This window comes from Motacilla alba, chromosome 3, assembly GCF_015832195.1.
Source record: "Motacilla alba alba isolate MOTALB_02 chromosome 3, Motacilla_alba_V1.0_pri, whole genome shotgun sequence".
Classification (NCBI taxonomy): Eukaryota; Metazoa; Chordata; class Aves; order Passeriformes; family Motacillidae; genus Motacilla; species Motacilla alba.
Genome location: NC_052018.1, coordinates 29600892 through 29620737, shown reverse-complemented (window position 1 = coordinate 29620737; position 19846 = coordinate 29600892). Strand labels below are relative to the sequence as shown.

Here is a 19846-nt window from a genome sequence, read left to right as displayed (position 1 = left end):
CACGAATTTTTGAGAGAAGGAGGAATTCAGATCATCCTCAAATCTGAAGCAACCTCATAAAGTCTAAAAATACTTATGTTTTTCTTTACATTTTCCATGGCACAACTACATCTTCCTTCAAATTACAGGAATAATAAAAGACCTTCACAAGACTGGAGCTAAAGCAAGTGAATTGCCTTATCATATCTGTAATGACACTCATGCTGTGTCCCAAGCAGTAGCTCTCATGAGCTACTAAAAGATGTGGGAAATAAAAATGGAAAAAAAAATACTTATTTAAATTAATGAAGGACTGCATGAAGAGCTGGGCAAGGAGTGAAAGGAGATAAAGATGAACTGGAAAAAGAGGAAAAACTTAAGACTGTGTATTTGACTTGGGAAAATAAAATGAGGAGAGAGATCAAACAAATGGTCTATAGGAGAGGGGAAAACACAGCCAAAGTAAGGAAACTGTGGATGACTTTGCAGAGTCCAGGAAGAGCTACAAGTAGGCAAAATGACTTGGAGAGGAGTGGGAAAACCATGACATGACAAAGCAAATAGGATTTAGAATAGGCAAGTATGAGAAAGACTGAAAAGAGAGGAAAGTACAGAAAGAAGCACCTGATCAATACAGGACACCTTTCCCAAGAGTGGGGATCCTGACTAGCGTCCTCTGTGGTCAGCAAGCAACATTTTCACACAGTGAATCAGCACTGTGCTACTCTATGCTGAGACCAATAGCAGCTATTTTCTACACACAACAGCAGTCTCAGGAATTGCTATCAGCTATTCCTCCTCCTAGAGCAGGAGGGCTGCATCTGAGCCTATAGCATCCAGCTCTGCTAAATCAAGCAAGTGGCTAAATGGAAATGGAAAGCAGAGGTTCTCAGCAAGACCTAGCACTACCATGTCCACAAGAAGGACAAACAAACTCCCTTTCACTGACCAGCCTGTAACCTTCCTTCTGCTTTGTTGTAGGACAAACATTATCAGTAACTACCTGAAAAACAAAACTGAGAAACTTATCGAGAAAGGGTCCCAGTTTTTGGGTTTGGAGGGGTTTGGGTTTTTTGTAAAACAGCTGCTTGTCAGCTGAATGAGTTCCCCAGCTGAATTTCCAGACCAAACCAAACATTTTGTCAACAACACACAGAGCAATATGAAGGTAAGACAGAGTGGCCAGGGGAATCAAGTGCTGGTATTTTTTTTCTTTGTCAGAACTGCTGATCTAAACTCACACCAAACTGCAGTCTTAATGTTTATACCCATTATGCCTAGTAACAGGAAACAAGAGCTAACATATATGCCACAATCTGCTAACAAGACTGCAGCTTTCTGAAAAAATAACCTAAGACCATTCAAAAATACATCATGAAATGGAAAAACTTTTTTTTCCCCAGCAATATCAATCATATTATTCAGTGTCAATTCTCAAAAAATGTTTTTTACTAAAGGATGTTTACCAGACCCAAATTCTCTAAACTACATTAAACTTTGCCTTTGAAGTCCAGTAATGTTGGCTCATCAGAACTATTAATTTATTTCACACAAATCCAAGAAATACTTAAGAAGCTTGACCAAAACCCAGTATCTACATTGTTGCTGTACTCAGAGCTACTTTCAAAATAGCCTCAAAAATTCAGTTTCAGTCACATCCTATCAGACTGTATCCAATTACACTTCCTCAGACTGTATTAGGTTTTTCTTCCTTGAAATTTCCATAATTCCACATAACATTTGAAAACTTAATTATTTTTTGCTTTTCACATTTTTACACCATGCTGAGGTATGGCCTAAACAGAATTAGGTGAGCCCCAACAGGTTTCTCTGGATTTAGTTTGCATGGACATAGAAATCAAAAGTGAATGACAGGTTTAAAAAGGAAAAAAGATAAGGGAAATCTGTTCAGGAGGTTAAATCAATTTTCAAGTATACGACTAGAGAACAACAGAGTGAGTTTGAAAACTGCATCCTTTCAAAGTGTTCTTTTCAGAAAAAGAATGGGCTTCTCAATCTGTGTAAGAGTCTGTATCTGAAATTCTCCATTGCTTTCAGATATCTACTTAGATCTGCCCTTGGTCATCTTAGCCTGAAACATGGAGAAGACTGAGTCGATCAGTGGGAAAAAACAGAAGACACTCATGTAAAGGAATCACCACATTTTGCTACCAGCAGAGACAACCAGCAGATGAAAAAACAGTAACACAAATTCTGTAATCAACTTTTAAGTCCTGTTGTTAAGAACAAGATATATTTGCATTATGTTAGTAACAAAATTAAAACCACTTCTGTATTAGTTATAAAAATATACAACAAAAAGTGCAATTCCTCAATTAGCAAGGCAAGATAATGACCTAATTTACTGAAAGTTTTTACGCTTACCAGTTCCATGTAACAAACTAGCTTCCAGTATGTGTGGAATTCTTGGAGGAATTTTCATAGACGCACGAATCTGGTAAAAGCTAAAGCAAAAGAGTGATTTGCAACAGATGTGCTACAGTACATCTTCATTTACCATATACAGATATATTGACAAAGGCAGGAGCGGATAATGGGAAAGAGGAACAGATCAAGGAAGTCTACAAAGCTTAATATTGTCTTACTTGACACTTATCTTGTTACATTTTTTTTTAAAATTATTAACCAAAGTAGTAGCCAAACATGAATAAAAAGAAGTCCCAACACTAGCTTTTCCATACCCCAGAGAGTTGGAGCAAATACTTGTAAAGACCTTCAGTATGGGAATAAAGACCTACAATGGGAAACTGGTATGAATGAAAAATCGGGATTATCACCTACACTACAGTTATCTCAGGAGGATCTGCCATGTAGCACGTCTACAGGACTGCTATAATCAGTTCTGACACTGAAGGAGGTGAAACTGCAGTCTGTAAAACTCTCCCCCTCCAGGATCCTCTGAAAACACACCACTTACTAGACAGTCCCTGTATAGTTTGGTGCCACCAGCTATGCAGAAGTGCAAATAAAGGGTCACAATACACAAAACATGACAGTACCTTTATGCTATCAAAGCCAAAACTGCAGGCTTCAAGCCAAAACACAAGTCTTTGGGGTCTCTACCCCATTTCTAAACCATTTTTCATCTTATTCAGGTCCATACCATTTCCAACTTTGATTTTCATCTAAGAAATTCTTAACTGTCACCAGACTGATTTTATGGAAGCCTCTACGTAACACATGCACCCACAAATACCCTTAGATGACACATTCTAACCATCTCATCCTATTTCAGAGAGTTGATTTTTGTTTGCGGAGTTAGCTTCAGCTCCTCAGTGAGCTGATGTGACCTACCACACAGCTCCACAAACACTAGGATCAGTGAAAGGGAGGCAGCACAAACACAGGTACAGAGAGTAAGAAAACCTCACCTTTTTGGCAGGAGCATGGTCCTAAATGCCCTTAGGAGTACACTTTTACCCTTCATATTTCACTGACAGTGTACACCCAATCACAGTCATGGTTTTCATCATCCCAAAAAATCAAATCCAAACCAACGTATTTGTGGTTTTGTTATTTTGGCTTCTAACACTACAACTGAAGCTCCCCATCTGGGACTGATGTGACTGTGTATTAGCCTAACAGTCGGTCAATGAAAAAGCCCTCAATTTAATTCTTTGACAAAATGAAAAGTCAACTTTAGTCTCGTTAAAACTTATATATTAAAGAATGCTTTATAATGAACCAGTAACATTGTTAGAGATAAGAGATTAAGTGATTCCTACTTTTAAAGAAGAGCAAAACTTAACCTGTTCAAGCCACTAGTTACATATTTCATTTTTTGAAACCCACAGGGCAAACATGATTCCAAATACACTCCCTAAGTGATTAATAAATAGTAAATTAATTCATTTTGTATTGGGTAGAAGAAATTTGAATTAACATTAATCTTTCACTGTTATCTTCTCCAAGAGTATACAGAATTGAGAAGATTAAGAGTGCCCTCTCAACATTAACCCAGGAGGATGCAGCATAGTACAGTGATGTACTCCTTTTTCTCTGGGTCAGATGAGACTTCCACCATTCAATTAGTGACTCATTTCACCTATACTGAAGAAACATGATACATGATAATGTGCAATAGCCTCAGCAAGGAGATACTTTCCACCAGCCCCAGCTTCACAGTGTCATTTTTGGATCCACGGTAACATACATCAAGAGCCTGATTCCTTACCACTACTGGCTGCATTTTCCCATGATCCTAATGACCAGCCAGCCATGGTAAAGCATACTGCTTGTTATTTCATGTATTAAAAGAATGTAAAATTATTTATATGGTTTACATGAAATATTTTGTTGCAGTTTTCTATTAAAACATCACATCTCAGTAAGTTCAGAGATATGCCACATATTTTAATTCACCTTGGCTTTAGCCTACCAAACTATTCATATCAAACTGTCATTCTATTAGAATTTTAAAAATCCTAAATCTGCATAATTCTCACCTGATGTTTAGAAGCATGTGACAGCTCTGCAGAGCATAAATTTAATTCAGGATTAACAACTTTATCAAATGTAGATCAATTCCTGAATAAGCACTGTAACAAGGTAAAATGAAAGGCAAGGCAAAATAAAAACTTTTGAGCATTGAACAGAGAAAAGGTGCAATGGGATATTCCCATTACTTAATCCAATAAGGCTCATTCACCCTAGAGATACTATTAAGTGACTGTTTACTGTCTGAGTTTGTGCCTCAAAGAAAACGATCAATAGAATTGTTCATGTTTAAAATGTAATTTGTGAAACCAAAGGGCTGTTAGGACATCCTTTCTTTCTTATCATTGTTTGCTTGCAGTTGATCAAGAGCAGACCATTCCATCCTTTTTCAAAAGGGTAAACCCTTTATCTGCCTGATATTTTTATTTGGATTCATAGGGAGATGAAGGTGTCTTGTTTGTTTGTTTGAGACAGATGGCTTAGATTTTCAACAGATTTATACTTTAAGCAGTTTAGAACATAAAACATTCACCTGTTACTCTGAATAATAAAATCTTGCAGGAGTTCAGCTAAGGGCAAATATGCAAACACTAATTCAAAATCTTATGCCTAGATAAATGGCAAAATTATTTAACTGCAACAAGGTATTTAAATAAGAAAGACAGCCCCCTACACAGTATTTACCTGAATTATTCACTGTCATTCATCTTGAAATGCTGTATACATTAAGGATCTATCTGCAAATATAGAGCTATTATACTGAAACAGGATATTTGATTCACAAAGGTATTATATCTGCAATTTGTAAATAAGAAAATACTTTTTAAAAGTTATGATATACATTTCTTATTTGACAGCAAATTTTAAAAGTAATGTAAAAAAATGCATCAAGCTTCATCACTCTTTTCCCCAAGCCCTGTCTTCCTCATCTTGCCATCTTTTGTTCAACCCACAAATCAATTTGTGTTGCAATGCTTCCATTTCTATTAAAACCAAAACAAAACCAAGTCACTCTCAATTATTCCCTGGCTGTACTATAAACATTGTTTAGTTCTCATCTGGACAACTGACTCATAAACCTGATCTATGGTATTTGCTTGGGCCTACACATAACAATTCAGTATCAAGGACTTGTTACTAACCTATCACATTCAATTCTCCCAAATATCCTTAAAACACTCCATAAATAAGATCTGAATACAATCAGCTCTCCACTGTCTCATGTATCAACTCTACACTATCTAATGTAATGAGAGAATGAAGTTATCCTGAGTAGTGGAAAATTCCATATGATAACAACGCTACAGATCACACAACCAGTGGTGCAGCAAACATGCCCAGATCAATGAAGTAAATTCCAGTCTAACAATGCTTTCAAACCCCAGTCTAGCTTCTTCCAAATGGTGGAACATGGCAGATTTAATCACACAGTTGCAGGCTTACCACTAGAACTTTTCAGACATAACGGCTCGTGTCCATGGGTGTGTCTGTACTACACTGCTTTCCTGAAGCCCACTGGAAGGGAGAACCCAGAGCATGGCTCGTGCTGAAGCAAAACCAGTGAGACTCACATGCCCAACCTCGCTACAGCCCATTTCTCCAACATGCATCTCCAAGTCCTAGGAACATGACAGGGGAATTATCAAACTGATCCTGCAACAGTCTGGCTCTTTTTCAAGTCCTGATTCTGAGAGCAACCTACACAAATGGTCTAGTGGTAACAGACAGGGGCTTCAGGTTCATACAAAGCTCTGTGTGAAACTGTTTTCTAGAGCAGAAGTACTAGAAAAAGAAAATAGCTCAAGCTTTGCAGTCAGCATTAAGATTCCAGAAAAGTGCTAGGGTTCTTGAACTAGCTGTGTTTTTTGTGTGAAGATTTTTAAAGAATAATTTGAAAAAAGAAGTTAGAATCTCTCCCTTAATCTCTGTTTTGACTGCATTACATGAAAAAACCGCCATTGTCAGATTATTAACTGAAACTGCCACATCATCATTGATTTTTTAAGATAACAAAGAAGTCAGAAGTATTTTGACAAAGACGCTTTAAAGCTATTCAGTTTTGAAGAAAAGAATTAATGGTGTTCAGAAAGGTCGTATACTGCAAGAATCACCTGTAAAAAACAACAATATCCTTCAGACTATCATTTGTGCCATTAGCTCAAGCAAGATTACCATGTATTTTACTAAACAGAGAACAAACCAACACAATTACCACCAAGAACTTCAATTTACAGTATGACAGAAAATGCACTAAAAAATTAATCATGAGCAAGAGCCTGATATGCATTAACTGTTAAAGTACCCTAACAGATTATGCCATGATGTTAAGAATCAGCACCTGATAATTCAGCAAGATACATTTGGGTGATCTTAGATGACACAGCTAGTGTTTGTCCCTTTAAAAGGCTGGGCTACAACGGCAGCTAAGGAAGTTGAATCTTAACACGAATCACTGCAGTGCAAGCAGTGCAGGGAACACAGCTGGATGAAGGTCTGACTACACCAAGAACAGTTGAGAACCGTTCTTTTCAAGACAATAAGTGGCTTGCTCCATGTTCATGGTGTTGATGTGATTTAAAGGACAGGCTCCAGAGGGAGGCTGAGTAAATGGAACCTGAAACAGTCTTAAGGATACTTTAGCATTGGAACAGATAAGCTGTGGAATCTCCCCTTATGGAAGCTTTCAAGACATGAGGGCACAGTGCTCCAAGCAATATGGTTTGTATCAAGTTCTGAGCCTCCTTTCAGCAGGAAGAGGGTCAAAACTGTATGGCATGCTGCTATCCCTTTCAGCCTGAATCAGTCTATGATCCCAGACGTTAAAAGAAAACCTGAAAAACAGGGTTCAGCAATTTCCAACTTGATGACTGAAAGGCAACACAGTAAGAAGCACATATGGCTGGGAATTGGTACACAGAACAAGTTGCAGACACACCTATGAATAGAACATATTTCAGCTCCTGGTTTTCCTAAGTCTACACAGGCAAAATCCCTCTCAACAGCTGATTTACTTGCTTCTCTGAAAGGCAGCATTTTTTACTTCCTAAAAAATTTCAAATTACTTAGGGGAAAAAAGAAAAAAAAAAGATGACCTACAACATTACCTCTGAAAATTTGCCAACCCCTCCTTCTCTAAATGCTCACAGCATTTACTTTACTTATCTTGGCAACAGACATGAGGTCTAGGATGAATACCTGATCTCTTGCTCTAGTTGTACTACTTAAAACCTTTATCCTAAAACAGTTTGCTTTTGCTTTTTGCTTTTGCTTCAATGTGGGAGATAGACAGTCTAAACATTTGAGATGTCTACTGAGACAGCATACAAGCAAAGCTGAAATGGACAGCTTATAAATATCCAGGTGATTTCTGTCAAACCCAGTCTATACAGTCATTCTTCAGTAAATATATGCACATGCCTGCTCGTGACTGTTTATGTCATTTGGTCCTCAATGTCATTACATGTAAATATACAACCATGATATTAAAAGGTTCAAGGACATCTGGAGCTTAGTGTCCTTACTACAGAACTTGTAGGAAAAGGTATTCTGAAATAAATAGCTAGAATTACTGCTGTCCTGTAGGCAGAAGACATCTCTACTGTCCATCCTGTGTATAAAGGATTAAATTTTGTTTATCAAGTTGTATTAAAACCTTGAAGATTCAAAAATCTGGCATGTGCCAGAAAATGCTTTCCCACACAGGAAAATTGATAGGTTTCCCTTTTTTATCCCCACTATAGGAGAACTTCATTTAGATACGCATAAGTAAGGGAGTTTTTACCACATTGGTAGAAAATGGTAATTTATAATCTGAGCAGGAAATAGGTTTATCAATAACTGGAATGTATCTTGCTACTGACAAAAATAGAAATGTATGAAGTAATAGTGATTTGACTTTTTAATGCTCCCATATGGAACTACAGGGAGTAATGCATGCAAATGCAATCATAAAGTACAACCATTATTAAAATAAAAAACCCTCATGCATTAAAAAAGCACATGAGTATTTATGACAATAACTGCACAAGACTTTACTTGAAAAACTACTTAGTTTGTCAGCTAAAGAACATTCCAAGGCAAGTGTACATTCTGAAAAAGCTTGATAACACACTTCATCATTGAGGTAAAACTTTTTTGCTGTTCCTCTCCCACAAAAACTTTTTTTCCTGTTTGTCTTCGCCAGGAAGAGGAAAGACAGAGGTGTGTACAGCACAGTCTGAGCTTTCCTCTTCCCTAAATCCCACTGCACTCACTGCACACTTAAACATGCTCAGTCACATTAACAAGAGCAAGCACTGAATGTCATGGACTGTAAGACTCACATGCACATTGGGTCACCTGCAGGGCAGATTCTAAATTTATCAGTCAACCAAATGGAAGAACAGCTGTGACTCTGTATATGCAAAACCTCAGGAGAGCTCTTGGGATCTCTGAGTGCAGGGCCCTATTAAAAACACACCCTCCACTGCAGACCGCCACTAAGGCTTCTCCTTTTTCTGAGGTGAGCTGTGGCTCAGGCAAGCAGGACTCATTCGGTGCAGGAGAAAAGAGAGCTGGAGATGAAGCACTGCTTTGCAAATATGGAAGGTGGCAGAGAAATGAGGAACTGCAAAGACAGAAGAGCGAGTCTCCAGAGGAACGGGCAGCTCTGGGGGCAGCGGTTCCATAGCAGCACAGTCAGACTGACCCTGGCAGAGCTGTGTCCTACAGATCACACCTCTTCCCACGGTAGCAAACGGGCACTAACAGAAACTCCCACTGCAGCGAGAGGTTGAGTCAGCAAAATACTGAAAGGATCTAATGATGAGAGAAAATAATAGTTTATTTCTGTTCAACACCCCTTTGTTCTACAAGATAAGCCCCTTGCTACTGGAGAGACCCTACATCCCTAATTCTTCCATGGATTTATAAAACGAATCTTAAAAGCAGTAAAGACATTTAGCATTTCCCACAGTCACAAGCCAATACTGACAAATGCCAACGTACTTTTCTAGGCAATCTGAGTACACCTGTAACGTTTAGAGCATTCCATATGATTGTGGAACACAAATACTCTACCTCAAACATTACCACAAATTTGCCAGATTTTTTTCTGTAACCTCCTAAGCATTCTGTAAAAATGCAATCCAGGCAAAGAGGAAAATTAGAATGGAAATAAATAAGGTGCAATGGAACAGAAATAAGAGAACTGAGAAAGACAGAATAAAGCACAGGCAGTAAAATGTTGATTATTGAAGTGCAAAATTAAAACCAGAATTGGTTAGACTTGTTCCTCACCAGGAGATTTGCACAGTCATCTATAAAAATTTAATCCCACCAAACCCAGTTGAGGCCCACAGAATACCAAATGGACACCAAACTATTTACAGGGTTTATCTAGACAGGGAATTATTTAATACAAGTATAGAATTAACAGAAAGATTTGTATCTTGCAATCACTTTGTAATAAGTACTTCTAATAGGGACCAATATGAGATTTACACTCCATTATAATTGTGGGATTTATCTGAGAAACTCTAATTCAGATACTTGAGTAACAGGAAAACTTTCATGCCCTATGTTTAAAATCTTTTAGCAATCCCTTCAAGGAAAAATCCATATATTTCCCAGCTGACTTTTATTAAGATGAATAACACAATGGCCAAACTTACAGGAAACAGATAAGAGGTTCTCATTCATTTGAAAGAAAGTTCCCTTGAAAGTTAATTACTTTTTTGAAGTACCTCACATGCCTAGAACACACATTTCTGAAAATTAGTCTTATATATAAACAAAATAGTAATTAGACCGAAAGTTTGATGAGAGTTATTTGGGAGACTAATACCTCAACTAAGTCACAGCAGCTTGTTATGAAACAGGATTAAAGACATGAAACAGGATTAAATACGTAAAACAGGAGAGAGGAAAGTAAATGCAACTGGAGATTTTGCCTTATTATTACAAAAGCCTTTTCACCATGTTCTTTCCATAAAACACACTCAGGCAGAATTCTTGCAATGGTTATGAACATCTGTTAAAAAACTTGAAAGGGGAACAGTCTCAAATAAGTAATGTTTTTTTTAAAGAGACACCTAAACATGCAGTACTAGACAAGTTCTTGTTTAATCAAATACATACTAACTTATATTATTCTATGTTTATAATTTTAGTTCCTTTTTTACTTCCTGTTCTTACTGAAGAGAAAAAGAAAGAAATCATACTAAATTTCCTTACATCTTTAAGGTACAACAGTCCCATAAACCTTATCTTCAAGAATAATAATTTCTCATATTCTCTTATAACAACTTTTAAACTATATTTATTTAGCTTGAAAGTATTTTCTGTTTGACTTTTTGATTCAGCATACTAGCCTTGCAAATGATACATCACCATTGTTTAACCACTTTGTGGCTTGGAACTTTTCAGTTTTCTGGGGAGAAAAGTATGGGATGCTAGGTTTTCCTAGTATACAGGGTCACAATTTTATAACTTCAGCCCTTGCAAACAGACATCAGTTTTTACTAAGATATATCATAACATGTTAATTTCAAAATCAAAGTTTAGCACACACAGCAGATGGGAAACCAGAAGACAACTCATTTTCTGGCATTCACTAGTCTTTCAAAAATTGTAAGTTTTGCAGCTGTGCAATTCTGTTCCTCTCATCTGTCAGTCAGCAAGCCTTACAAGTCACTTTGCACCTTATTTTAATGAAAGGCAATCTCTGTTTTAATAGCAAATGGCAAACATTTAATCAGAGGGAAAATCAGGTACCACAAAGAAAACTGTTGCAAAAAATCATGACAAAAGAGCCCATGTGAACTACCGTATCTTATGTAAGACGCATCAAAGAAAGGTAGGTCATCACCTTCATCCCTTACCAACATCGTCATCTTTTCCCCTGCAGTAAGCTGTGTCATTCATCAAAGTCACATTAGCTCCTGTCATTTAATTTTTTTAATTGAAGCACTCTAGTTTCAAATATAACATACTGCTCTGAGATGTCATTAGCACACTAAGAAAGAAAAGTAATCTCTCAGATTAAGAAGTGTCTTTTTTCCTTCAAGCAAGGCACATTTTCATGATTCATTTAAATCACCTTAAGCCAGTACTGCCCCAAGTAGAAGGATTTTGCAGACCAAAACCTCTTTTACATATTTTTGTCCCACTTCAAATAAGTTTTGATGTTCCATCACCTCTATGGTAAAACAAACCAACATGCTCATCCATCTGAAAAGGGAAAAGAAGAATCCAGTAGGGGCTATTAACAGAAGGCAGGATCACACAGCCAGAGGAGAAAGTGTTCCTTTGAGTGACATGACAGGGGCTTAAGAAAGGCTGAGCTAGTGGAGGAGCTCCACACTCAGAAATAATATGCAATTGTATTGCCACTTCTGGTAAATTATTTTTTCCTCAACTTCAAGAGTTTCAACTCCAAAATCACTGAGAAGCAGAACTGCTGTCTGCAAACTGTATTTATACATTTATTATTAACATAAATCTTAAATAACCTCAGAGAATATTACCAGAAAAATGTCACAAGCAAGTAATGCAAAGTTAGCAGCATAAGTTTAGACTTATTTCTCTAAATTACTATGATCCTAAAAGCTTATGAATGTCAAAGAGTAAAGTGAACATTTAAGATTGGAAAGCAAACACTCCACTTCTTTCCCCTCCATAAAAAAGAAGAGTTACTGTTCTTGAACAGACTTTTTTACATGATAGAGCCACCTCCTACAGCAACAGTATATTCCAACTCCTAAGACCTACCCTATCCCTATCCAGTATGCTCACAAGAATAAAACTTCTGATGCTAGTTGAAATAAATGAAACAAATTACAGGAGAACAAACACACTAAGTAGTCAAATCCCTTTTTCTCTTGCCAGGTTCCACAAGCTGGATATCCTGAAGATACACAGTACCTGCTGAACCTGTTCAACAAGTTTTAAAAAAATTATAAAAGCAAGCAAAAAAAATTTGTTTTTCTGAAGTCTGCACTTTTCAAAGGCTTCTGTTTTGAGAAAACTGTAACAAGCACCGCAGAAAACCTCAAATGGTATCTAAAATATTTTGAAATCAATTTTATGTAGGAATGCATTCAAGAAAGGTAGGAAACAAATTGCTGAAAGGAAGGCATGCAAAAGGACTATGAGATGAAAACTGAGAAGAATATAATCAGGAAAAGATAAAAACTCCATAGAAGAACCAACTATAGTAATATGAGTGTAGAGATGGTCATCAAGGTGATCGTATGATTTACTTTCTACATACACTGAAGAGCCTCAAACTTTCCATGCATCTGGGTATCTAACTCATCTTGTTCCCCTTTGAGGCTGACCTCCCACCACTGCTCCCTGTAAGCTGAGATCTGCAGGATCCACTGAAGAAGAGTCCAAGTTCTGCTTGCAGAGTCGGAAGCTGAGGGTTTCTGCTGCTCTGGATGCCTTTCTATCATCTCCTCCTTCTTCCTTTCAGAGCTGACCGACAGAAAGGGACTTGGCATTCTGGATGTGATTAGGGGCCCATTCTCTGCCAAGTACCAGAGCTGGATCTCTCTGACTTCGGCAATAATCTGATTCCTTTCCTGTGCCTGTCAAGCAAGCTGGCATCTGGGAAACCCTATCCTTTCTTATAGTAAGGGAATGTCAAGAATAATGTCTTGAAATTTAGACTGTACTTTTGCAATATAAGGACTTCTACAAGAAACAAAGTTTAAGGAATTCTATTTACCCCTTTTCCTCTCTCCTGTCCTCCCAGGCACTCAGTTCTTCCCCCAGCAAGACATTTGACACCTTTCTCAATGCACCACTTGCAGAGCAGTTCTGGACACTGGTCAGATCCAGCAGCTCAGGCAGCACAACCCACAGGGCAGGGCACTGTAGCGGCACGAAGCTGCCAGCAGCAAGGGAGGTGGAAACTGCAAACTGGCATTGCCAGGCAAACTCTGGATCTCTACATGAGGGCTTAGGGAAATTAGAATTGACATACCTGACGTCCGTCATAACTCTGTACCCTAGGGGCAGGGATGCCAACTGAGATGAATGCAAAAGTTCAAACAGAGGTTTTGTTTCAAAACATACTGATGTCTGGGCTGCTGTCACTGAGCAGATCATACTGACATAATGGCCTCTCCCATGCCAGAAACATCTTCCTAACACAGAGGCTGGAACTTTTATGGACATTTCTCTCAGGATGTAGTCCAGGACTACAGTTAAACCAACCCAAAAGCTAGTCGGTGACAGAAGTAGGCATCCCATTCCTCCTGTGTACTTTATACTCCTTCTGTACCACCACTGACAGAATATCTGATGCTGATGTGGACCAGAGAGACTTAAAAAAATATAACCCAAAATTATTCTGGTTTTGCCATTTTTTTTCTGCTGGTTTACCACTTTGAGCTGACCAACTATAAGGCAAAAGAGCATGACTGCAGGCACACAGGAAGCACCAAAAGCAGGATCACCCTACTCAGGCAGCTGCTATCCAATGGCTCTCCATGTGTGTGAGATCTATACCATTAACCCTGTGTTCCTGCCAGCTTAACACCCTCTCTGACTATACTGCTGTCAAAAGCAAGCCCATTCGAGGGACCTGATTGCAGGAGCAAACAAAGCAGGAGAAGACCATGCATATCACATCTTTTGGCAGGTACATGCTCAGGCCAACTATAAATGCATAGAATGCTATTTCACACCAGATTTGGGTTCATGACACCAACAGTGGGCCATGCTGGGTATACCCTCTCACCCTCTCCCTCCACCAAAAAAAACCCCACAGCTCAGGCACAACCATCCACATCAAAGAAACATGCACAAGTGAAAAATGCGCCTCTTTTTTTCTCCCCAGCCTGATCACCTCCAATAACTTGGATGCTACTTCTTGCAGTAAAAATACACAAATATAGAAAATTATTAGCAGCAGGTCTTGATCACTTAATCTAAGGTATTCATCATATTTTTGGAGAAAATATGAGACAAATTTTTAAAGCAATTTTAAAACTTTGCAAATCAACAAAGGAAGTTATGTATGCATAAACATGAACACGATGGTCCAGTCTAGAGAGCCTCTAAGTATTTGGAGGTATTTTAAGCTTCTTCCCCCATGGCCAATGTGAGTCAGAATCTGGGAAAGGGCGAACAAGTAGAATGGGGTGAAATAAGGTTAAAAAGTATTCAAAAATGTGATGAGTTACTTTATGTACAGTAACTGGCAGGAGACATAAGAAGTAAAGAGGAAGAGATTTTGAAGCCAAGCACTTGACTGAAGTGGAGGCAGCGAGTCTGAGTCTGCATTTGGTGGTGGGACTGAGCCTGGTTCCCTATTTCAACAAAGCTATATGCTCTCTGCAGTTTGTGATGATCCAGTTAAGTGCTGTTTGTGATTGCAGATACAGGTATACATCAAGGTATTATTAGCTAGTACGAGCAGCAAAGGAAGCAAAACAAAGACACCATACCAGAAATTTCTGCTGTATTGTGAGGCAGTCAAGACTGTGAAACACAGGATGAGCATCTTTCTCTCTCCCTTCCCTCAGTTAGCTGTGGATGGTAAACTAACTTAAAGAATCATATTTCTGCTGTAACTATTATGTGTATTAACCAAGCACACATAAATAAGCCTATGAATTACAGATTTTTCTGGGTTTTGCTACCATCTCACAGCGTCAGGTCTGAACTGTAAGACTATGCACAAGCTACAAGCTTCTGCACATAAGGGTGCTAACACTTGAAAGAATCTCAAAAGTAGCAATTTTAGTAACTAAATATGTATTAAATGCAAAGTTAAACCTGTTACTGCTGTCACATGCCACTCCATAATACTGAACTTAGTAAAACTCAATTTAGAAAAAGAAGGTGCATACTCAAGAAATCGTTATTGTGATGCCTTCAACTAACACCCATGCCCATTCTACCTTCATATTATACACAGCTGAGTGCCATATGTTCTACAGAATAAAAGAATGGGTCTTCTCCAGATAAAATCATTTTATACTCATTCCTGTCTTACACTGTCATTTACTCCCTCACTAAACTAAACTCATTGATCATGTTTTTCCTGATAGACTTCATGGCAAGGCATGCTGAGGTACAATTGTTACTTTGCAGTGTGAAATGGTATCTGGTGTTACATACGCAAGGACCCCTTATTCTTCCATTGCATGAAGAAAGAAGGAATTACAAAGACCCTCCAAAAGCAGTTGCAAAGGCCAGCAAATTATGCCATATCACTGTCACACCAAAGAGCGGTGCCTACCACAGCACTGTCAGGTCCAGAAAGGCAGCAAGATGGCATAGCTAGGCATCTGAGCTCTTCATCTTTTTGTTCTTAGAAAATGGAATTTTGCCAAATTGAATGCCTGGAGGAGATGGGATGCCATTAGACAGCTTTAATTCTGAGTTGAGAAAATGTTTTCCATTGCAAAATCATAATTTCAATTGCAAAAGTTGATCTTTTTAAAATGTCCAAAAGGACTACTTTAATGTAAGAGTGAAAATCTGAATAAAATTCAGGTGATTTGAAATTTGTACCCCATTTCTAAGAAGTCTAGAAGATGCAATGAGTACCCATGAACATTACAAAACACTGAAGTAATATTTTTGGAATATGGGGGGATGCAGGAAAAAAATATACCCTCAGGACAACTACAACTACCAACTCTTATCTACACCTATATGTATAATGACTGAAGAAACAAGCATCTGTACAAGCATCTTTATGGGTCAAAATATGTAGCTAAAATCTGCAGCATCCAGATTTAATTTAGTTTCTTAAGCTGGAGTATAGTCTTCTAGGAATTACCATGGAGGAGAGCGGGGAGGAGGATTCAAAAGTAGGAGTCCACTTTACAGTGGCTCTAGGTGACCGCCAGACGAGCTTCCCTGTGTGGCTGTAAGTCTCCTAATACAAGCATGGCACTTCAGATAACTGAAGAAGACAAGCAGAACAACCTACCAATGTCTTCAGTTCCACTCGGTGTGCTTCGAAAAACCTTAATTTCTCAGCTGACTCAAAGGAAACACTGCTCAGTTTTCCACTTAATTTTCTAACCCCTATTTTCAACAAATATAAGACACCATATTTTAGAAGACACGATTCTGTCTTTTAAATTGTAACTGCCCGTTGGAACCGGACCATTGGTGTCTCAGACACCCTGCATGACAGGGGCTAATAGGATGATTGATGATACTAAGTTTCAGCTTCTTTAGCAATGGCAATTTAAAATAAGATTTCCCCACTGCTCATTCCCAGTCTTACCCTTCCCTGCCTCAAAGCAAGCAGGACCTGTTTGTGGGCATCCACTGACAAACTAGAATCAGAAAATGATCCACTTAAAAAAAAAAAACCAAAAACAAAACATCAAAACAACAACAACAAAAACCCCAAGACCAAAAATATTTGCATAATTTTTCCTAGACAGATTATTCCCTTGAGTTTACAGCCTAGCCTTCCAAATCTTAAACCAGTATAATTGCTATTTGTATTACTGTAAAACCATAAACTGAAGAACAGAGCTCATCTTACAACTGTTAGACAAATTTGACAGCTTTCTTCTCTCTTTGTAAAAATGCATTACATTAAGTAAAGATCACAGTACAATACTTCAAAAGATAAGCTATCCTGTCAGAAGGCAATTCACAACACTTATTTCCAGAAAAATATGCCATACAGAAAGGTAGTTTGAAACTAAAAGTATGTCTGAGCTGAATGAATTAAAAAAAGAAAACCAAACAGGTGAACCTGAATGTTCCTTGTTCATCAAGAGTTTGTTATTCAATCATATGCTAGCAATACAAACCATTAACAAGGGCTACTTCATTTAAGGACAAAACCATTTCATTTCTGATATAAACAGGAGGAAGAAATGTGGTCCTGCTGGAAGTGTACATTTTGAATTTTAATTTCCTGTTAAAAATTTTAAAATTAATGTAGGCAACTCACTGGATCCAGAAAACAATACAACCTTTTATATATTGCATTATTTCTCATGACATTACTGAGTAATCATAATGAGATTTAATAAATTTCATACTCTGATTCAGTGTTATTTTCTTTTAAGCTACATTACACAACCACATGCATGAAAGCATAAAATGTCAATGCTGCTTAGACACATGAGTGATTATCTACACATGGAAAAACATAAATCTATGGAACAGAAGAATATCATAAGGCTAAATTTTCGGTAGTCTCTGAAGCTTAAATTCCTTTGACTTTTAATAGGATTTAGGTTCACAAGCAACTTATGCTGCAGTCTTACCAATAACCTTTCAGATATGATACATCTCCAAAAATACTTTTTAGGTTAGAATCTGCCAAAGTTTCTCCTGTGGAAGGTATTTAGTATTATTCTTCCATCTGTTACCCAACAGTTAAAAGCAAAAAGCCTTTAAAGAAGTGTGGTAGACTTACATTACTAATGTAACTTCTTCATGTGGTTTTATAAGAACCTTTTAACCCAAAACTAAGTCAAATAAAAGAAAACTAAGACACACTGAGCAGTAAATATGCAATAAAGAGCTACTGTTACTACTTTATTTTACTTCCTCTCCTCACAGTTTATGCAACAACAAATTTACACTGCCAAAAAAAACATTAGGAAGCTCTTTCTGAAACTGCAGGTATTGTACCTTACAAATTAAAATAGTACCAAAAAAAAAAGGCAAAACACATAGAGACATAACTATTAGAAGTATTCTAAACCCAGCTTTGGCCAGTTGTGTGTGCATGCACACTACTGACAAAGTAACAAAAGATTTGTGAGAAAGTAAGAACTTAACAATGGAATTATAAAAATGCACAGAGATGGGGAAAATGTAGATGAATGCTGTTTTCAAAGCAGATCTTGCAGCAATGTGTGCACTATGCTAAACTACAAACTAAGTCTCTTTAGCTCATTAGATTTGCCATTTACAAGGAAAAAAGCAATACACAACTCCAGGGAAATGAAAACCTCATCTTCTCCCAAGTGAGGGTTACCAGGAAATTCTTCTTACCCACAGAAAAGGTGTAACTGCCCCACGTTAGACATCAGGACCCATCATCCCATGGTGGAACATGGGAACTCCAACTGAGCACTACAAAGTACTGAGGCACTTTCTGTAAGCAGTTGTTTGGAATGAGACATTCTGAACACATTTATCTCTCAGTTCAGGATATATATGTATGCTGACATATAAGACATATGTAAATGAAGGGGTAAGCAACCTGTTTTTATAGCAAAGGCTTTGAATTGAACAGCTTTAAGCTAAAGGAGGGCAGGGTTAGATGAGATATTAGAGAGAAATGCTTTTAGTCAGAGGGTGGTGAGGCACTGCAACAGGCTGCCCAGAGAAGCTGTGATTGCTCCATCCCTGGAAGTTTTCAAGGCCAGGTTGGATGGGGCTCTAACCTGTTCTAATAGAAAGTGCCTCACCCACGGCAGGAGGGTTGGTACTGGAGGATTTTTAATGCCCCTTCCAACCCAAGCCATTCTATGATTCTATGCAAAGACTGCTGAGACTACTGACTCAGTGTCAGTCTATGGGAGGTGCCACTGGTCACCAGCTTTAAGTTGGACATACCACCACTGACCACAACTCTTTGAGCCGGATTATCCAACCAATTTTCCACTCAACTCATTCTCCACTTCTGCAGTCAAGCTATGTTATATTTCCCTTGTCTTTATAGAAGATCAGTACTATAGAGCCCACACCTTACTGGTGTGAACTTTTATGAGCTAAGATGACAAAACAGTCTGAAACCTCACTATCTCAGACTATCATTCTCAAAGGTCCCAAACAAATACATTTCTTTAATTCATTTTGTCACACAATACTTGCATATCAATCACTGTTTGGGCAAAAAATTCCTGTCATCACATCTCACTAGCTCAAAACAAAAATTGTGTGAAGCCTTATTTGAGTGTAATAACAGATAAAAATAAACCAATGGAGCCATCTGTAACAAGCTGGGTTTAAAGCAAATGGCACAGTTATAAGACAGCATAACAAAATAGCTGCACTGGATACATAAGACAAATATTTTATTACAATTCACTGTTACCCCTTCTTGGAATAGTAAGTTATCTTGAAGTAAAGAAAATAGTCTGCTTTAGAGGGTCACTTAGGAAGATAATATAACTCTTCATATAAATATGATCATGAGTAAAATACTATGAGACATTTTGGCTCAGTCTGCACTATTTAGACCCGTTTAGATCAAAAGAGTGGTTTTGAGGCACATTCCCCAGTGACCCCAGTTTGCTGCATGCTGGTTCAGTTTACTGAGAGCTTTCTCAGTCATAGAACCTGGATGTCTCCTAAGTTGAACTACTCTGATCTACTTGTCACAAAATACGCAAATACGCTTCAGCCCCTGGGGACACAAAGCACTCTGAAGGGATTACGGATACAAAAAACTTCAAATTACACTCATGATACAAAATACCTG

The 19846-nt window shown here is 37.9% G+C and overlaps 1 protein-coding gene across 6 annotated transcripts in view; it reads right to left on the bottom strand.

Annotated features, from left to right (window-relative positions):
* FAM135A (family with sequence similarity 135 member A) overlaps positions 1-19846 on the bottom strand; it is a 79694-nt gene that overhangs the window by 38250 nt on the left and 21598 nt on the right. For all 6 annotated transcript variants that reach the window (XM_038130270.1, XM_038130271.1, XM_038130275.1 and 3 more), the window contains one exon: positions 2365-2444. In XM_038130270.1, coding sequence (XP_037986198.1) covers positions 2365-2444 — 80 coding nt within the window. The remainder of the gene's footprint in view (positions 1-2364; positions 2445-19846) is intronic.